Here is a 17,655-nt window from a genome sequence, read left to right as displayed (position 1 = left end):
CTTATATGGGTCCTAAGGGCACTTCTCCGCGGCCGCGCGCGCACTCGCAGACCAGGGGTGCGTTTCCCGAAAGCATCGTTGGCCAACTATGGTCGCAAGTTCATCGCAATGTCCATTGAACTCTATTGGTAACGACGGAACTTGCGACCATAGTTGGCCAACGATGCTTTCGGGAAACGCACCCCAGAGAGAGAAGAGAGCGAAAGCAGTACGTTACCTCAAAGCGCTATGCTCGGCTTTTAGGGAAGTCAATGTCACCAAAGAAGTGGGTTTTTGGTTGGCAGGGCAAGACAACCCTGCACAGATTCCCAAAGAACCCAGCGTTAAGGGAATAGTGGATGGAGTTTGTTTTTTCGAAGCATCAACGGAGGTTGTGCACGACTCTTTGTTCCCTGCATTTCGACGATGATTGTTTTATAAACAAAGCCCAGATCGTCTAATGCTTAAGGATCGAGCAGTCACGGTGAGTAAACTACTTCAAATGTCTCTCTGTGTTGTTGTTAGATCGGTTAGCACAGCTATAGCACACCGCCCACACGGCCCGCCCCCAGCCGCTCGGTTTTTTCCGGAAAGACTCGGTACAGCCAATCTTTCACTTATAAAAATAATAAAACTAAAGACGTTTTGGAGATATGAAGGATGCAATACTACTCTATAGGTACTCAAGATTAACAGGAGATTGAGTGAAAATGAGCATTTCACCCCCCCTTTAAACTCATGGCCACGAGAAAAGGATGCCATTCCCTCAACATAAGAAGTTCACATCGTGTGTCCACGACATAAGGATGTCGTTACTTCAACAAAATGGCCACAACATGCTATCACTTTCCTGTGAGTTAATGTGAAATCTAAGCCAACCGAACATGTCTCCTCCCGGTCACTGTCATAATATATATATGACAAGATACAATTATAGATACTTGAAATAAAAAGCTTATAGAACTTCATGACTAGCACACTACAGTCTTATAGTAGCTTCCCCAACACTAACTACTGAAAGTGTGTTCCATCTTCATTAATGGCCATAATTAACTGACTGATAGCCACAATTAAGTAATAAATTACTCTTCTTGATAAAGAAAAAAGTAAACGAGTAAAAAAAGGAGGTTTAAAAAGGACGATGGAGAAAGATAGCTTGTACTGTCAAAGCAAATTCCCAAGCCTCAAGCCATAAATACAAGCTTTTTTGTCATGCCTTTGATTAAAACACTAGCAATTTATGAATCTCTTTTCATCCGGTTCATAATTCATTAGACCTCAAAGTAAAAAAAAAAAAAAAAAAGCAGCCTTATCAATATTAATGATATTAATGGGTTTTGCTTTGAATGCTAACTATATCTCCAAGTGAAAACTGCGTGCTGTAGCCAGTGAATCTTTAAAATGCATTGATCTCATAAAAATCTGGAGAGGTTAGTAAATACTACTAGAGGATAAATTAGCCAACAGTGCACTGAGCCAAGATGAAGACCTGTGGAATCCTTCCAACGCGGTTAGCGGTCATAAATGAGCAGGGGGTTTGAGCTACGCACGCACATAAACATAATCACCTTGAAAACTGTTTTGACATCTTCGTAAAAGAGACATCATGAAGGCTAACAATGTGTAGTTGTACCAGACAGAGGAAACAAATGCCATAAATCTTACCTTGCGCTTGTTGTTGGGGCTGACGTACAGATAGCTGAGGATGGTCTTCACGCCCACCTTTTCATTGAGTTTCTCATAAGTGGTTCCGTAATCTGTTGACCTGAAATGTAATCAGAGGCCTTGATGAGAACCTGGGGAATCAGCTGTTGTAATTAAAGACCTAGTGTGCACTTTAAACAAGGCTGAAGTGAGTATGGAACTGGAGCTTATTCATGGAAGCAAAACACTTCTTAAGTGCCTAATTTGTTTCAAGGAAGGTAATTGCAGGTTTAAGAAATGTTGCAACAATTTGTCACAATCACTGAAGATGCCATGACGCTTTACATTCCCTTAAGGTCCAGTCACATTAGTGAAATTTCCACATGCAATAAATGTCCATTGTTCATTTTTAAAGAGATGAATGAAGCATAGTTCACGCATAGTCACTTTTAAACCAATCAGTGTTCTGTTGGTTAGCACAGCTAATTTACATGGCCAAGTTGAAAGTGACTGAAATCTGTGTGGTGAACGTTTTCGCTGATTGGAATGACTTTGAGCAATGATCATGAAAATTCGTCGAGCAACAGTAAATGTGACTGAACCTTTAAAGACATAGATAACGCAACCCAATCTCACACGAAAAACTAAGTATTTGAGGAGACGCCGATTTCAAATGAATGTATATGATGTGAATCGTACAAAAATGTATGGTTTTTTTTTTTTTTTTTTTCAATAGTAAGCATGAAGGTCCACCTATTACGCCATCCCTAACTATAACCAGTGTTGAAAGGGTTACTTTGGAAATGTAATGGGTTACAGATTACAAGTTACCCTATTAAAAATTTAACAAGTAGTGTAACCATTTCAATTACTTTAATAAAGTAATGTAACTGATTACATTTGATTACTTTTTGATTACTTTTCTAATTTCCAGCACTGGTAGGCATTTTTATCACTCGCCATGGTGGCAACTCTTAGACAGATTGTAGCCTAAAGCATCAGAATAGCATCGCTGTACTAAACAGCCTTTATATGACAGGAGGCATTGTGCACATCAAAAACAGGCAAAGCATCAAGGGGTGGTTGATTATGATTTCACTTTTCTAACTTTAGTTAGTGTGTAATGTTGCTGTTTGAGCATAAACAACATCTGCAAAGTTACAACCCTCAAAGTTCCAAGCAAAGGGAGATATTTGCTTTTAAATAAATCGTTTTTTAAGGACTACAACAAACGGCTGGTAGGGACTACACAAGCTTCCTCCCGGGTTAGTGACATCACTAACCCTAAAATTAACATAAACCCCGCCCCCGGGAACGAGATTTATAGATTATCATGACAGATTATGCTAATCAATGACTAGAAGATAACTACACATAAGCTACCTAAATTCATCAACTAACCATTCAGAAATGTTCTGTTGCATTCTACATGTTGTCACTTCTTCTCGAGTCTTGTCTCCATCATTAAACATAAACATTGACATTTTCAGTGCATGTGTATGTGAGGTAAAAGGACACCAGCTCTTGTAGCTCCGCCCCCTGTGCTGAGAGCAGCAGCTCCTTTTGCATTTAAAGAGACACACACAAAAACGGTGCGTTTTTGCCCCCCCCTTTAAAAAGTGACAACTTTAACATGCTATATACAAATATCTGTGGGGTATTTTGAGCTAAAACTTCACATACACACTCTGGGGACATCAGAGACTTATTTTACATCTTGTGAAAAGGGCATTATACCACCCCTTTAATATCATTCAACATATCCTAACACTCTTCAGAAAATATTCAGATGTAACCCCCTTTGTAATTGTTAAGATTTTCATAAGTAACTGTAATTTAATTAACCGTTTTTTTCTCAGTAACTGTTAACAGTTACATTTATTTTTAAATTAAATTATGTGACTCAGTTACATGTAGTTACTCCCCAACTCTGAATATAACTGTCATGGAGACGTAAGCAGATCATACAAAACATTTAAATTAATTCATATCAATTTGTCAAAATGTAAAAAAGTTACGAATTGCTATGAGACTGTGTTGGATGAAGAGGATTTAAGTAAGGTGATTTTAGGTCACCATGATTTTACCAAGTAAGACTTTTGTTGATCCTGGAACAACATTCCTGACTAAAAACATAGTCCTAACCATCCCATCCCTACACCTAAACCTAACCCTACCCATAACACTGTTGTAGAAGCACCTAACCCTGCTTGTAAGCCTAAACTTGACATAAACTCTAAACGTGTCCCTCAAATCTGATTGGTGGAATGGAATGTTTTCCAGTATCAACAAAGATGTTGATCCAGGAACAATGTTGCACTTGGTGAAATCACATTCACCGTATTTCACATTAGTTCATACATTTTCATAAACTCATAATATATTTTATAAAATCGTATCGATAGAGAATTGTGTACTTTTTAAATGAGCAAATATTTTGATTTAGCTTAAGACTAATTTCTATCAGTAGACACCCTGCCACCCCATCATCCCAATGCTCATTGGCATTCACACAATATGTCAGCTTTTAATTAAACTTATAGTATGAGGGGGAAGTTAAAGAAAATAGACCATCAGTCAAAACTGAGGAAAGACACACAGAGTGTTATTCTGAGAATCTGTCATCACTCAATGTGAAGTTTTAACGTTAATGAGACTTTGCTAACTGACGTTCCATTTTCAGCTTTCAATTTGAAATGTGCTCTGTATACTAGAAAGTCAGCAGTTTCTAGCCAATACAATACCAACTTCAGCAACAAACTACAGGCCAACAGTAATGCTGATATTTGTTACTTTAAATTTTTGTCACCAGATCAATAATAGCCCATTCATTGTTGCAATGGAATGAGAAAAAAAAAAAAATCAAAGATGCAGACGAGGTCAAAACGACAATGTTCAATAACAGGAGCATAAAACACAAAGACAGCTGCTCAGGACCGTATTAATCAACAAATAAGACTTCACAAATGACCGTAGAAACAAAGGGAGCATTTAATGGTTGACTAATGAGCTCCAAATGCAACACAGGTGTGTGGTAACTATGGTAACGAGTTTTTGATAAACACAGAATTCCAGAGAGGATGCCCTCTGTTGACTGTTAGGGGAACAACAGACATTTCCCTGACATCTACATAAACAAACACAGTCATTTCAGAGGAAACAGCTTTGCTGCTCTGGCGCTATATGCAGCACTTCTTGGTTCTTAACTAAATACATGTCATTTTCTAGACTAGGGAAGGTCCACTGGGATGAAATTAAAGTTCTCAGGATTGTAAACAGAACAGAAACAATCATTTAGTTATTTTATCCAAGCGACTTACGGCACACTTAAGGCCCTTTTGCAAGCTTCAGTGCATCACTTCAATGCAACGCACGACCATCTCCACATGAAAAGGGACAATTTTACTGAGTTGCTATGTAAGCAAGAAAGCATTGTTAAATGGGTTCACGGAACTTTATGGGGATGTTCTTGGGATTACATTGTTCATGAAGTCTTCAAACATTGCAGCATGATCTCATGTCATTGCTATTTGTTTTTTTTGGTTCTAGCAAACATATTCATACTTTTATATAAACACATACATAAAATACATTTGTTAGAGTATTTATTAGGGGTTCAATAACTCATAACTCCCAAACCGTTAGGCGTAGGCTCAAGTGTCTTATATCGTTGGAATCCTTGGCTCAAGAATTTCGCCTGGCGAAATTTTTGGGCGTTTTGGATTTTTGAACTAGTCCAAGGATTTTGGCCAGATCGGAACCAAAGCAGTGCTGCAAGATTCTCTGGAGTCTGACTGTCAATAATTATTAAAAAAAGTTGAAATTTCGATTCACTGTCTCTAAGGGCCAAAAAGTTCGAAGTGGGAGGAGCCACCTTTACTAAAAAGGTTATAAAGGATATAATGCGATATTTCAACGCTATCTCACGACCAATTCGTACGAGTGAGTAAAATCTGACTGATTCATATGAATTCGTACGACGTCGCTCGTACGAATTCATACGATTTGTCTAAACCCCAGTGACGGTTAAGTTTAGGGGCGGGGTCAGAGGTAGGTCATTTGTACGAAATGATTTAGCAAAAATTTTACGAATTCATACGACCCTACTCAACTAGCCACCTCGTAAAATTTGTGGGTTGGATATTTTCACCAGACTCGGCACACATTATCTAAGTGCTCATTCTGTGGTCGTGTGAAAAAGCACGCAGCGACTAGTCACTTGGTGGCGCTATAACATGGATAAAACATAAAAATGGCTATAACTACGCAACACTAAGTCTGATTGACTTGACAATTGGTACGAGTGAGTAAAATCTGACTGATTCATATGAATTCGTACGACCTCGCTCGTACGAATTCGGACGATTTGTATAAACCCCAGTGACGGTTAGGTTTAGGGGCGGGGTCAGAGGTAGGTCATTTGTACGAAATCTGATAAGTCTGAATAAGAAACACTAAGTCTGATTGACTTGACAATTGGCATGCGGGGTCTTCGTCCAAGGTGCCAAGTCTGCCTTTGAGGACATTTCTGAACGAAACTCGCTGGGCCTGTTTGGCTCATGGCCTTAGAGGCCTGTGAGAAATTCAAAAGAAATCGGCCACCGGGGGGCGCCTTCGCTTTTTTCACTTGCGTAAATGATAGTACACCATGCGGTTTTTCGCACACGCCCAGGAAATTCATACTACATGGTAGAACTCCTAATTCGGAGCAACATTACCTCTAGGACCGCCGCTGTCAATCAATTCGTTCGTTAAATATTGGAGATTATTTCAAAAAACAACTTTTGCAAACTAGTCCTAGGTTTTTGGCTCAACCTTGATAAAACCCTTGCGGCACAACTCTTATGACTCTCTGGGTCAATAATTATGTATATATAAAAAATTGAGTGAGTAACCTTGGGTTAAGTGTCTTGCTCAAGGGCTTAAGAGAAGTCAGCCTCCCACTTGGTTGTACTAAGCTTTAGCCACACCACAACATACCAACCACGTGTCCTTAGCAGGAATTGAGCTCAGGCACTGACCATGAGACAAATTATGGACGATAAATAGCAAAGCGGTTCAACTAAAATGACAAATTCCATAGTAGTTTTTGTGAATATTCTGAAGATTCTTTAAAAATCAATCAAAAGCAGTTACCAAGATTATGCTATTCTAAGTGTTTCAAGACTGTCAGTCACAAGTTAGTAAACTGAGGCTTTTTTTTTGGTGCCAGAATAATGTGTGACGACCTTCAGAAGCCCAGAGACATTCGGCCGCCTCATTAAGCTGTTATTGAAATATAAAGCATTTTCCATTCAATTGTTTTAGCCTAGAGGTATATACACACACACATACACACAATGACATACAGAAAGAGAAAGAAGGAAAGCTATCCAACATTGTTTACATTTCCTGTAATATGAAATGTTGAATATTGGAAGCATTTGAAAATAGGCTGTGGTGAAGATGTGGTGAGTTTTATAAAATATTCATACGTTCATCTGTGTGCTAATGTGAAACTTGTGTTCGGTTGAGACTTGACATTTTTTAAACATGTTTTTTTTTTTTTTTAAGGTAGAACTGCCACTTCAAATCTATTCTAGAAGAGCAAAGTCTTGCCAACTCACACAGAAATGACGCAAAGACACATAACATCAGAGAATCGAAATATCCGCTACCACTTAAAAGCGTGCAATCAAGCGTGCACCAGAAAAATAAAAATCATGTTTGGATGTTAAAGTTTCACAAACCTCATTTGACTTGTAGTTTCATAAGACGAGAGAACTCCAGTGCCATTCTTACATCTTTCAAAACACTTGGAACTTCATGTTTTTATAACAAGCTTGTACTTTGTTTTTGCCTGCTTCCGTTCCAAAATTCAAGCCTGAAGCTGTGGAACAGCTTTTTATATTTTTTATTTTTTCCACCACCGAAGTTTGACCTTGGACCAAGTTTGACCTTGGAGAGTTTCACTCTCATTGCTCTGAGATCTTAATTAATACATTAAAAACATGGCACTTTAAATATCCTGCTTTAAAGAGGATAGTTCACTTATATAGTCAAGGTTTCTTTCACTAAACATTTGCAATTTACTGTAGTTGTACATGACCACATTATTTCACAAGCTGTACCTTTGAGAATTCTGTGCTATTATTGTCTAATCTATTGCATGTGAAAAATACCAATATATTTAAAAGCCATGACCTACTCTGAGTAAGTTAAGGTTGATGTTACTCATGCATGAATCCGACTCCGGTCTTATGAAGTCAGTACGTTCATAAAAACCCCAAAATGACCCCCAACCCCTTCATCTGTAATTCAGAGCAGTTTCACTGGCAACCAACAACAGTGAGTTGAAACGTTCAATAATACAATTTAAAAAAACAACAACGATAGGACAAATACAACAGAAAAAAAAGATATGCCTGAAATGAACAATTTAGCCTACTACTAATAATAGCAGAGTAGCGGGTTTATAGGCTGCTGTCACTTTAAGACCAAATGCACTGACCTAATATACTGACAAGCATTCCATTACTTTCCCAGCTGTTTATGTTTACTGAAGATATAACTGAATGCGTTTAAGTTAAAAAGTCCCCAAGACAGACATTTTGACATATCTTTGCATGTATTGTCTGTTTAACGACACACCCGAAGCCCAAGATAGCCTGTACTTGTCCATGTTTCTCTCCATCTCGGACCACGCAGACAAAAACAGAGAGCCACCTGTTTAACAGCGTCTCTTTCGCAGCTTAATACGCTTGTACACGTGACGTTACATGATTTGACTGATTTGGATGTTACATACAGGTATGGGTATATATATATATATATAGATATAGATGTGTATATACTGTATATACAGTATATGTGTGTGTGTGTGTGTGCGTGTGTACACTGATCAATTAATTCATATTAAGCAGCATTTTGACTTCCTGACTTCAATAAAGCCAGACTTTACCACACAAAGCACTTTGTTAGGTTTTCTGACAAAACCCATTTACACACGTAATTTTTCTGAACAAATGAAATACATTTTCAATGAAAAAATGAAAAGTTAATAATCCTGTTATTTCCTTTTTCCACACACTGGCAGAGACTGAAAACTACTGAAGCGAGTACACAAGGCTGAATAAATTGTGTGTATGGGCATAAATCAAACCTTCTTTCAGTCACAAAATACATTTAATAACCAGCACCTCAATGAGGGCAGCTATCACAATGCAGCTCTTTTCGAAGCCAACACTATCACAAATTAAGAACTTGCAGAAGCTCAGTCTAAAAAAAAAAGAAGAAGCTTTTTTTGTCCATTTTGGCTATGTAAATGTTTAAGGGTATTAGAGGCTGGTACTTTTATAATAATATTCAATGATTACACAAAGACTCTCCTGGTTCCACAAATAGCAACGAGAGCTTTAGTGTAAGTTCTACCAGGAAAACTCTAATGCCACATAATTAATAGGTCTGGCCAATCACTGCTTGACACCTGTTTAAGCAATGAACTATGTTTCACATTAGCAGTTCGGACTAAGGACGGGGCCTACGCCAAATAACTTTTCTCTACAGCTAAACACAAATCATTATACCGTCTCTTAATACTTTACGGAATAAATACCATGCAAACGTTCACCTGCCCTAACTCCATTTGCTTACAGTGTTTTTCTATATACACTTACACTATACATACTATGCTACTCCTAAAAATGCTTATAGTAACTACTGTATAGGAAGCGTCTCTGTACTTTATACCTTCCCATGAAAGCTTAATTATCTGCCACGGAAGGCATTTGACTACATTCATTAAGGCACTCCTGAATTTATCTATCTGGGTGAGTTGGAAATAATTGTCTTGAAATATGCAAATATCTTGAGGGAACACCATAGGATGCACCTGGCCTGCTATATGGCCTTGGTTATTATATTACCATCTATTAGACCTGATAACTCCCATGAGACACTCTTACACTGCACTGTACAGTACTATACTTACACACGGATACTGTACACTTATATAATAACTCGTATGAGGCAGAATGCCCATTAAATTCATCAGGATATTTAAAGGTTGAGCAATTTAAAATCACATGAAATCACTGCTCAAACCTTTAGGGTCAGTAAGAATTGTTATTGTTTTTAAAAGAAGTCTCTTTTGTTCACCAAGGCTTTATTTATTTGATTAAAAAACAGTTGAATCAGTAATACTGCCAAAAAAAATGTAAACGAACTGCTTTTTTTAAAATATATATTTTAAAATGTTATTTATTCCTATAAAATCAAAGCTGAGTGTTCAGCAAGAAACTTTTCTTATTATCAATGTTGAAAACCATTGTGCAGCTCAGTAGTTCTCTTACGAGAGGTTCTCTCGTATTGCGTAGTTACTACGCTACGGGAAAGCCTTTCTTTCTCGAGATACTGAAGCCAAAAATTATCCTTAATTTTTATAATCTTGTCAACGCAGTGCGGCAGCCTGCAGACCTAGGGCAGGCTTACTAGCGTGCCCATTGGCTGCCCTGCGGCAACTGCAGCAGCCTACCGCTGAGCCCTTGGCGTGACGTCACGACCAATGAGCGCGCTTGGCGCGCTTAATGCGTCACAGCCCGCGAAAAGGGGTGTGGCTTAGCGTATAAAAGCGGGGCTCGGAGGCTGCTTCTCTGATTTCTGTCTTTTCAGCGAAGCTCTACGCATCGCTGCTCTCTGAGGAAGCCGCCGTCGAATCAAGCGACCAGCACGCCGAGGATCTCAGCCTGAGGACGCCGGCCGCCTTCGCCGCCTTCAGCTTTCCCTGCCTGCTTCGCTATCCGGCGAATATATCCTTTTACTGCTCTGTGTTGTATGTGTTTGTGTGTTCGCCCCGCGACACACTTTGCATCTAAAAGAGCGCGAGGCGTTGTTGCAAATGCCTCGCTCATCCTGTGGCTCGTGCAGAGCCGCGCTCAGCGACGGAGACCGCCACGTGATCTGCGCTCTCTGCCTGGGTTTCGACCACGCAGCCCGCGCCCTTCACGGGCGGCTGCGAACAGTGTGAGGACTTGCCGATGTCGACCCTGCGGGCTCGACTCGCCATGTTTCACGATCCTCCACCTTCTCCGGCTGCCTCTTCCGGGCCGCGTAAGAAAAAACGCCGCTCTCAAAGGCCTTCCGAGCCGGTGGTTATAGCTGAGCGCTCGCCGGAGCCCCTCCCGCGAGCCTCGCTCTCTCCTTCTCCCCCGCACCGACGCGCAGCGGCCGGCCTCTGCCCGCACTGCCGTCGCATCAGGGGGTGAAGCAGACCAGCTGGTTACTCCCCTCTGTCAAGCCGCGCAAACGGCGCCGCTCACAAGGGATGTCAGAACGGACGGTCACGGGCTATAGCTTCCTTTACGTTACAAGGAAGCTACCCCCCCCCCCCCCCCCGGATGACGCACGCCCTCTCCCCCTCTGTTCGAGCCGCGCAAGGCGCCGCTCACAAGGGATGTCAGAAGTAGACGGTCACGGGCTGGCTTCCTTTACGTTTTAAGAAAGCTACCCCGCGCCTCGGTCGCGCGCGTCACTCTCCGGCCACCTCCGTTTCTCACACATTTCTCAGTCCCCTCCTAGCTCAGGCGACTAGAAATATCTATATTGCAGTAAACGAGCCTGTTGTTATACACGCACGCCTGCAAACAAACGATGTCACAGCACATAATGACATCTTCCCGCTCTCTCTCCCTTTGTTCGAGCCGCGCAACTGCGCCGTTCTCAAGGGATATCAGAGCGGATGTCACGAGCACCGGCGAAAGGAGGAAGAGAGAGTGATTTCGTCCCGCTTAGACCGGACTTCCAATCCTCGCATATTTCTCAGTCCCCTCTAAGTTCAGGCGGCTGGAAATACTAATACTGCAGTAAACGAGCCTGTTTTAATACACGCGCGCCTGCAAACAAACGCTCGGTCATATGCTCGCACTGACTGGAAGCTCATGTGTGCCCCTGTGGCTCAGTGGCAGAACATTAGGCTTCCGCACCAGAGATCCGTGTTCGAATCCGGCTCTGGCAGCAGAAAAACTTTTTTCTGCTTGCTTCTCCGAGTTCGCGGCCAGCTTTCTTACATACAGAAAGCAAACCCGCATCTCACGGGATACATATTTCTCAGTCCCCTCTAAGTTCAGGCGGCTGGAAATACTAATACTGCAGTAAACGGGCCTGTCTTAATACACGCGCGCCTGCAAACAAACGCCGAAACGAAACACGACGCTCGGTCATATGCTCGCACTGACCAGAAGCTCATGTGTGCCCCTGTGGCTCAGTGGCAGAACATTAGGCTTCCGCACCAGAGACCCGTGTTCGAATCCGGCTCTGGCAGCAGAAAAACTTTTTTTCTGCTTGCTTCTCCGAGCTCGCGGCCAGCTTTCTTACATACAGAAAGCAAACCCGCATCTCACGGGATAAATATTTCTCAGTCCCCTCTAAGTTCAGGCGGCTGGAAATACTAATGCTGCAGTAAACGGGCCTGTTTTAATACACGCGCGCCTGCAAACAAACGCCGAAACACGACGCTCGGTCATATGCTCGCACCAACTGGAAGCTCATGTGTGCCCCTGTGGCTCAGTGGCAGAATATTACGCTTCTGCACTGGAGAACCGTGTTCAAATCCGGCTCTGGCGGCAGAAAAATATTTTTTTCTGCTGGCTTCTCCGAGCTCGCGGCCAGCTTTCTTACATACAGAAAGCGAACCCGCATCTCACAGGATGGTGCTTGAGTATTTATGAGCGTCTAAACATATGAGCCATCAAAGCATTTGCTCTATAACGCCGATGGTGTTACAAGTGTAGAAAATGTGCCCACTCCCATGTGCTCACTGCTACACACAAAACACGGTCTCCCCGGTAACGCTCACAGAGCGCACTCTCATAAAGCGGACACATGCCGCTTGAGTACTAAGTGTAGTAAATGTGCCCACAACTCTGTGCTCACACCTAGCTGCTGCCCGCTCTATCACACAGTTACCCCGGGTTGCAGATCCTCTAAAGCTCACAAACATTCCGGCTCTGGCCGAAGGTGTCATAAGTGTAGAAAATGTGCCCACTCCCATGTGCTCACTGCTTCACACAAACATGGTCCCCATGGTAACGCGCATAGAGCGCTCTCTCATAAAGCGGACACAAGCCGCTCGAGTACTAAGTGTAGTAAATGTGCCCACAACTTTGTGCTCACACCTACCCGCTGCTCGCTCTGCCATTCAGTTACCTCGGGTCGCACACCCTCTAAGCTCCCAAACACTGGCCGTGTCATAAGTGTAAACTCTGCGCCCGCTCACGTGCACGCGCACTCACTTTTAGACATTACAATCCCCACGCCGCTTTCGCGCCAGGGGTGTTTGTCAGCAAATCGCGCTCCATCCTCTGGGACCGAGCTACCGAACGCTGTACAGCCGGCCAATACTGTTTACCAGCCCCCGTGTTCGAGCACCAGCGGCGCGCACGCCGCTCCATCCTCTCTGATACAGGTTCCCCAATCCCGCGCAGCGCGGCGATCTGAACCCAGAGACCATTCGACCCCTAGCTATGCATGCGGAAGCATGGGAAGCTATTCAGGGCGCGTCAGAATGGGTGCTGAGTACTATAAAACACGGCTATTCGCTTCAATTCGCTCGTCACCCTCCGCGCTTTCTAGCACAGACGGAGACGAAAGTGAGTTCAGAAGCTGCGCACCTGCTTCAAGCTGAAATAGCGAAGCTGCTGCGCAAAAGGGCTATAGAACAGGTTCATCCTTCTCTGAGCGAGTCGAGCTTTTACAGCCGCTACTTCCTCGTACCCAAGAAGGACGGAGCGTTAAGACCTATTTTAGATCTGAGACATCTGAACAAAGCCCTCATGAGACGGCCGTTCAAAATGATCACAACCAGAAAAATCCTCGCGCAGATTCGCCCAGGAGACTGGTTTATCTCTCTCGATCTAAAAGACGCATATTTTCAGATCCAGATAACTCCCCGTCACAGGCCATTCTTGAGATTCGCCTTCAACGGTCGAGTATATCAGTACACAATCCTGCCCTTCGGCCTGTCTTTGGCACCCCGTACATTACGAAATGCATGGACACGGCTCTCGCTCCCCTGAGAAAACAGGGAATGCGAATACTGAATTATCTGGACGATTGGCTTATTCTAGCGCTGTCAGAGACGGAACTTGTGTCTCACAGAACAGCGCTTCTCAGCCATCTGGAGGATCTGGGTCTCTCGGTCACTGGACCAAGAGCTCGCTATCGCCCCGTCAGTCAATTTCCTTCTTGGAATAGAACTGGACTCGGTGGCTATGACGGCCAGACTGTCGGAGCAGCGCGCGCGCCGCATCCGCCTCCTCGCCGCATCCCTCCAAATAGGCAGCCGGGTTCCGCTGAGGACATTCCAGCGTATCCTGGGGCATATTGCCTCAGCTGCAGCAGCGCTCCAGCTGGGCTTACTGCGCATGCGCCCGCTTCAACGCTGGCTGAAAGCGCGCGTGCCCCACCGAGCCTGGGCGGCCGGCGGCTTGCGAGTCAAAGTGAATCAGAGCTGCATTTCAGCCCTGCAGCCCTGGCTGGCAGCCGTATGGTATCACACAGGAGTGTCTATGGGAGTGATTTCACACCGGAAAGTTGTCTCGACAGACGCTTCCAACCTAGGTTGGGGAGCGCTCTTCGAAGGCAGACCGGTCTATGGCCGCTGGTCAGACCAGGAGAATCTCCTACACATAAACTGTCTAGAGATGCTCGCGGTCGAGAAAGCGCTCAAACACTTCCTCCCATTCCTCCACGGTCACCATGTTCTAGTCCGCACGGACAATACATCGGTAGTGGCCTATGTGAATCGCCAGGGCGGTGTCAGATCAAAGACGCTCTGCACCCTGGCGGAACGCCTCCTCGTGTGGGCTCAGCACTCTGCGCTCGCTGAGAGCCGCGCATGTGCCTGGCCACCTGAACGAGGGCCCCGACAGACTGTCCAGGGACAACGTTCCCCCTGGGGAGTGGTCTCTACACCCCCAAACAGTCCAGTCACTGTGGCGCCGTTTCGGCAAAGCGAAAGTCGACCTTTTTGCGTCAAAAGACAACGCTCATTGCCCAGAGTTCTTCTCGAAGAACGAGGACGCGCTGGCCCAGACCTGGCCCAGCGGCCCGCTGTATGCTTTTCCCCCGGTCTCTCTGCTGCCTCAGGTCATCAAGAGAATCAGGGAAGCGCGCCACACAGTGCTCCTCTTAGCCCCATACTGGGAGAACCAAGCTTGGTTCCCGGATCTAATACAGCTGGCAGACTCAGCCCCCTGGCCGATACCGGTGAAGAGAGACCTTCTCTCTCAAGCCCGCGGCTCGATATGGCATCCCCATCCAGAGCGCTGTCTCTGCATGCGTGGAGCCTCAACGATTACACGCTGATCTGCCAGACGGGGTCATGAACACGATCATACAATCTAGAGCCCCCTCTACGAGGCGGCTCTACATGTCGAAATGGTCAGTGTTTAACAGATGGTGCACTGCTAAGGGGCTCGATCCACAGACATGTGGGGTATCGCGAGTACTGTGTTTCCTTCAAGAGTTACTGGACGCGGGCAGGTCCCCCTCCACGCTCAAAGTCTATGTCACGGCCATTTCAGCGCTCTCTGTTCAGAGCTGGGCCGCGCATTAGGAAGGAACGAGTTCGTCATCCGCTTCCTTAGAGGAGCCAGGAGGATGAACCCCCCGCGACCCCCCTCGGTTCCTATGTGGGATCTTTCACTGGTCTTGGAGGCCCTGAAAGCGCATCCCTTCGAACCCTTGGAAACTGTGGATATGAAATACCTCACGCTCAAAACCGTTTTTCTGATAGCACGGTCTTCAGTCAAACGAGTGGTGGAACAGCTCTGTGTTTCGTTTGGCGGGCGCACCAAGGGTCTCGCCGCCTCGAAACACAGCCTGTCCAGATGGATAGTGGACGCTATTGCTGCTGCTTATGCGTCTAAAGACCTGCAGTGCCCATTGGGCATTCAAGCTCACTCCACCAGAGGCATGGCCTCGTCGTGGGCGTGGTCCAGCGGGATTCCCATTCATGACATTTGTGCAGCGGCAGGCTGGGCCTCCCCCTCCACATTTGTTAGGTTTTACAACCTGGATGTTCCCGCCTTGCAGGCGAAAGTGTTATCAGTCTAAGTCTCGCGTATGCCAGCCCACTATCTGTGCGCGGGCTACGTTGTGTGATTTAGCTCTACTGGTTGAGCTGCACTATACAGGGAATTGTCAGTTCGGACCGGCCGTGCCGCTCCTAACCCCCTAGTGTGTGCTTATGTACGGCGCTAGCCCTCTGTGGGCCGCCCGGCTCTCTGCTATCACGTTCCCCGGGCTCTCCCTGGGACTCATTCAGTGGATGCTGGGCGCGCACGGCGTTGACAAGGGTGTTCCCGTAGCGTAGTAACTACGCAATACGAGAGAACCTCTCGTAAGAGAACGTTTCGGTTACTAACGTAACCTCTGTTCTCTCTAGAAGAGGGAACGAGTATTGCGTAGCCCGCCGTGCTCGCGCCACGAGCTCATTCGCTTCATGCGACAGAAACCAGAGAAGCAGCCTCCGAGCCCCGCTTTTATACGCTAAGCCACACCCCTTTTCGCGGGCTGTGACGCATTAAGCGCGCCAAGCGCGCTCATTGGTCGTGACGTCACGCCAAGGGCTCAGCGGTAGGCTGCTGCAGTTGCCGCAGGGCAGCCAATGGGCACGCTAGTAAGCCTGCCCTAGGTCTGCAGGCTGCCGCACTGCGTTGACAAGATTATAAAAATTAAGGATAATTTTTGGCTTCAGTATCTCGAGAAAGAAAGGCTTTCCCGTAGCGTAGTAACTACGCAATACTCGTTCCCTCTTCTAGAGAGAACAGAGGTTACGTTAGTAACCGAAACGTTTTGCGGAAACCATGATACATTTTTCTTTGATAAACAGAAAGTTCAAAAGAACAGCATTTATTTAAAAAAAAAAAAAGGTAACAATTTAAACGTTTTTACTAACGCTTTTGATCAATTTAATACATTCTTTAAAAAAAGTACCGACCCCAAACTTTTGAACAGTTATATTTAGTCAAAATTTACAGTACTTGTTGTGTTGACATAAGGGTGTTGAAAAAAAACACATTTTTTCATTATACCTACTGCATGATTAACTGCACACACAGAGGACAGACATCACTGCAAAACACTCACGCACAGACTCCCACAAAGGATAGACATCATTTAGAAATCCAATTATCATTTCCCATTCATCTAAAATTATTGGGTTGGTAACTACACTGCATACTGCCATTTGATTAATCACCCTCTGGTTACCAGCATATTTTTATGCACGGTCACTAACTTCATTACTGAAATGCTGGGTCAACACAGCAAAGCATTGCCTGAGAAGTAAGAGATTGCTGAACATATCAGATTTCTTTCTGAGAGACCTTGGTTTATGAGCTCAGCTGGATCTTTTCCTGTCCTGCTATAACACAGGACGTTTGGCCACTGCATTTCCGATGGAAGCTCCATCTTTCCAAGCTAAAGGGCCACACAGTCTGTTGAGCATCTCCACTCCAATCTGCTGCTGGTAGAAGCTGCCAGATCTAGTGATCAGAGGCCAGTTTCACCATTTGTTTCATGATTGTAGCGCTTTAGATTAGTGGAAGTTAAAGAAATAGCTAAAAAAACAACAACAACAAAAAACTGAAATGAATGAAACAACATGAAGGGTGTCTATCCCTTTAAAGGAACACGGCGACTTTTTGGGACTTTAGCTTATTCACCGTATCCCCCAGAGTTAGATAAGTCCATACATACCCTTTTCATCTCCGTGCGTGCCGTAACTTTGTCTGACGCACCCACCGCTAGCCTAGCTTAGCACAAAGACTGGAGGTAAACGGCTCCAGCTAACATTCAGTATGTATACGGTTAGAAGATGGCTGTGTCTGATGTGACCTTGTTATTTGTACAAGCTGTGACTATACAAATCATCACAACATGTAAATAGGTTATTTTGTCACTTATTGGGAGCAGTATGCTAGCTGGAGCTGTTTACCTCCAGTCTTTGTGCTAAGCTAGGCTAGCGGTGGGTGCGTCAGACAGAGTTACGGC

At 44.5% G+C, this 17,655-nt stretch overlaps 1 protein-coding gene across 5 annotated transcripts in view; it reads right to left on the bottom strand.

The window, feature by feature from the left end:
* The window catches only part of sorcs1 (sortilin-related VPS10 domain containing receptor 1), a 194,611-nt gene that overhangs the window by 75,584 nt on the left and 101,372 nt on the right, over positions 1-17,655 (bottom strand). For all 5 annotated transcript variants that reach the window (XR_013820406.1, XR_013820407.1, XM_079864631.1 and 2 more), the window contains exon 3: positions 1,645-1,744. Coding sequence is in view for 3 of the 5 variants with exons in the window: in XM_079864631.1 (XP_079720757.1) it covers positions 1,645-1,744 (100 nt within the window). In the remaining 2 variants the exon portion in view is untranslated. The remainder of the gene's footprint in view (positions 1-1,644; positions 1,745-17,655) is intronic.

Source organism: Squalius cephalus (assembly GCF_949319135.1).
Source record: "Squalius cephalus genome assembly, chromosome: 2".
Taxonomy (NCBI): Eukaryota; Metazoa; Chordata; class Actinopteri; order Cypriniformes; family Leuciscidae; genus Squalius; species Squalius cephalus.
Note: the sequence above shows the minus strand (reverse complement) of the source record. Positions and strands in the feature narration are given on the sequence as shown.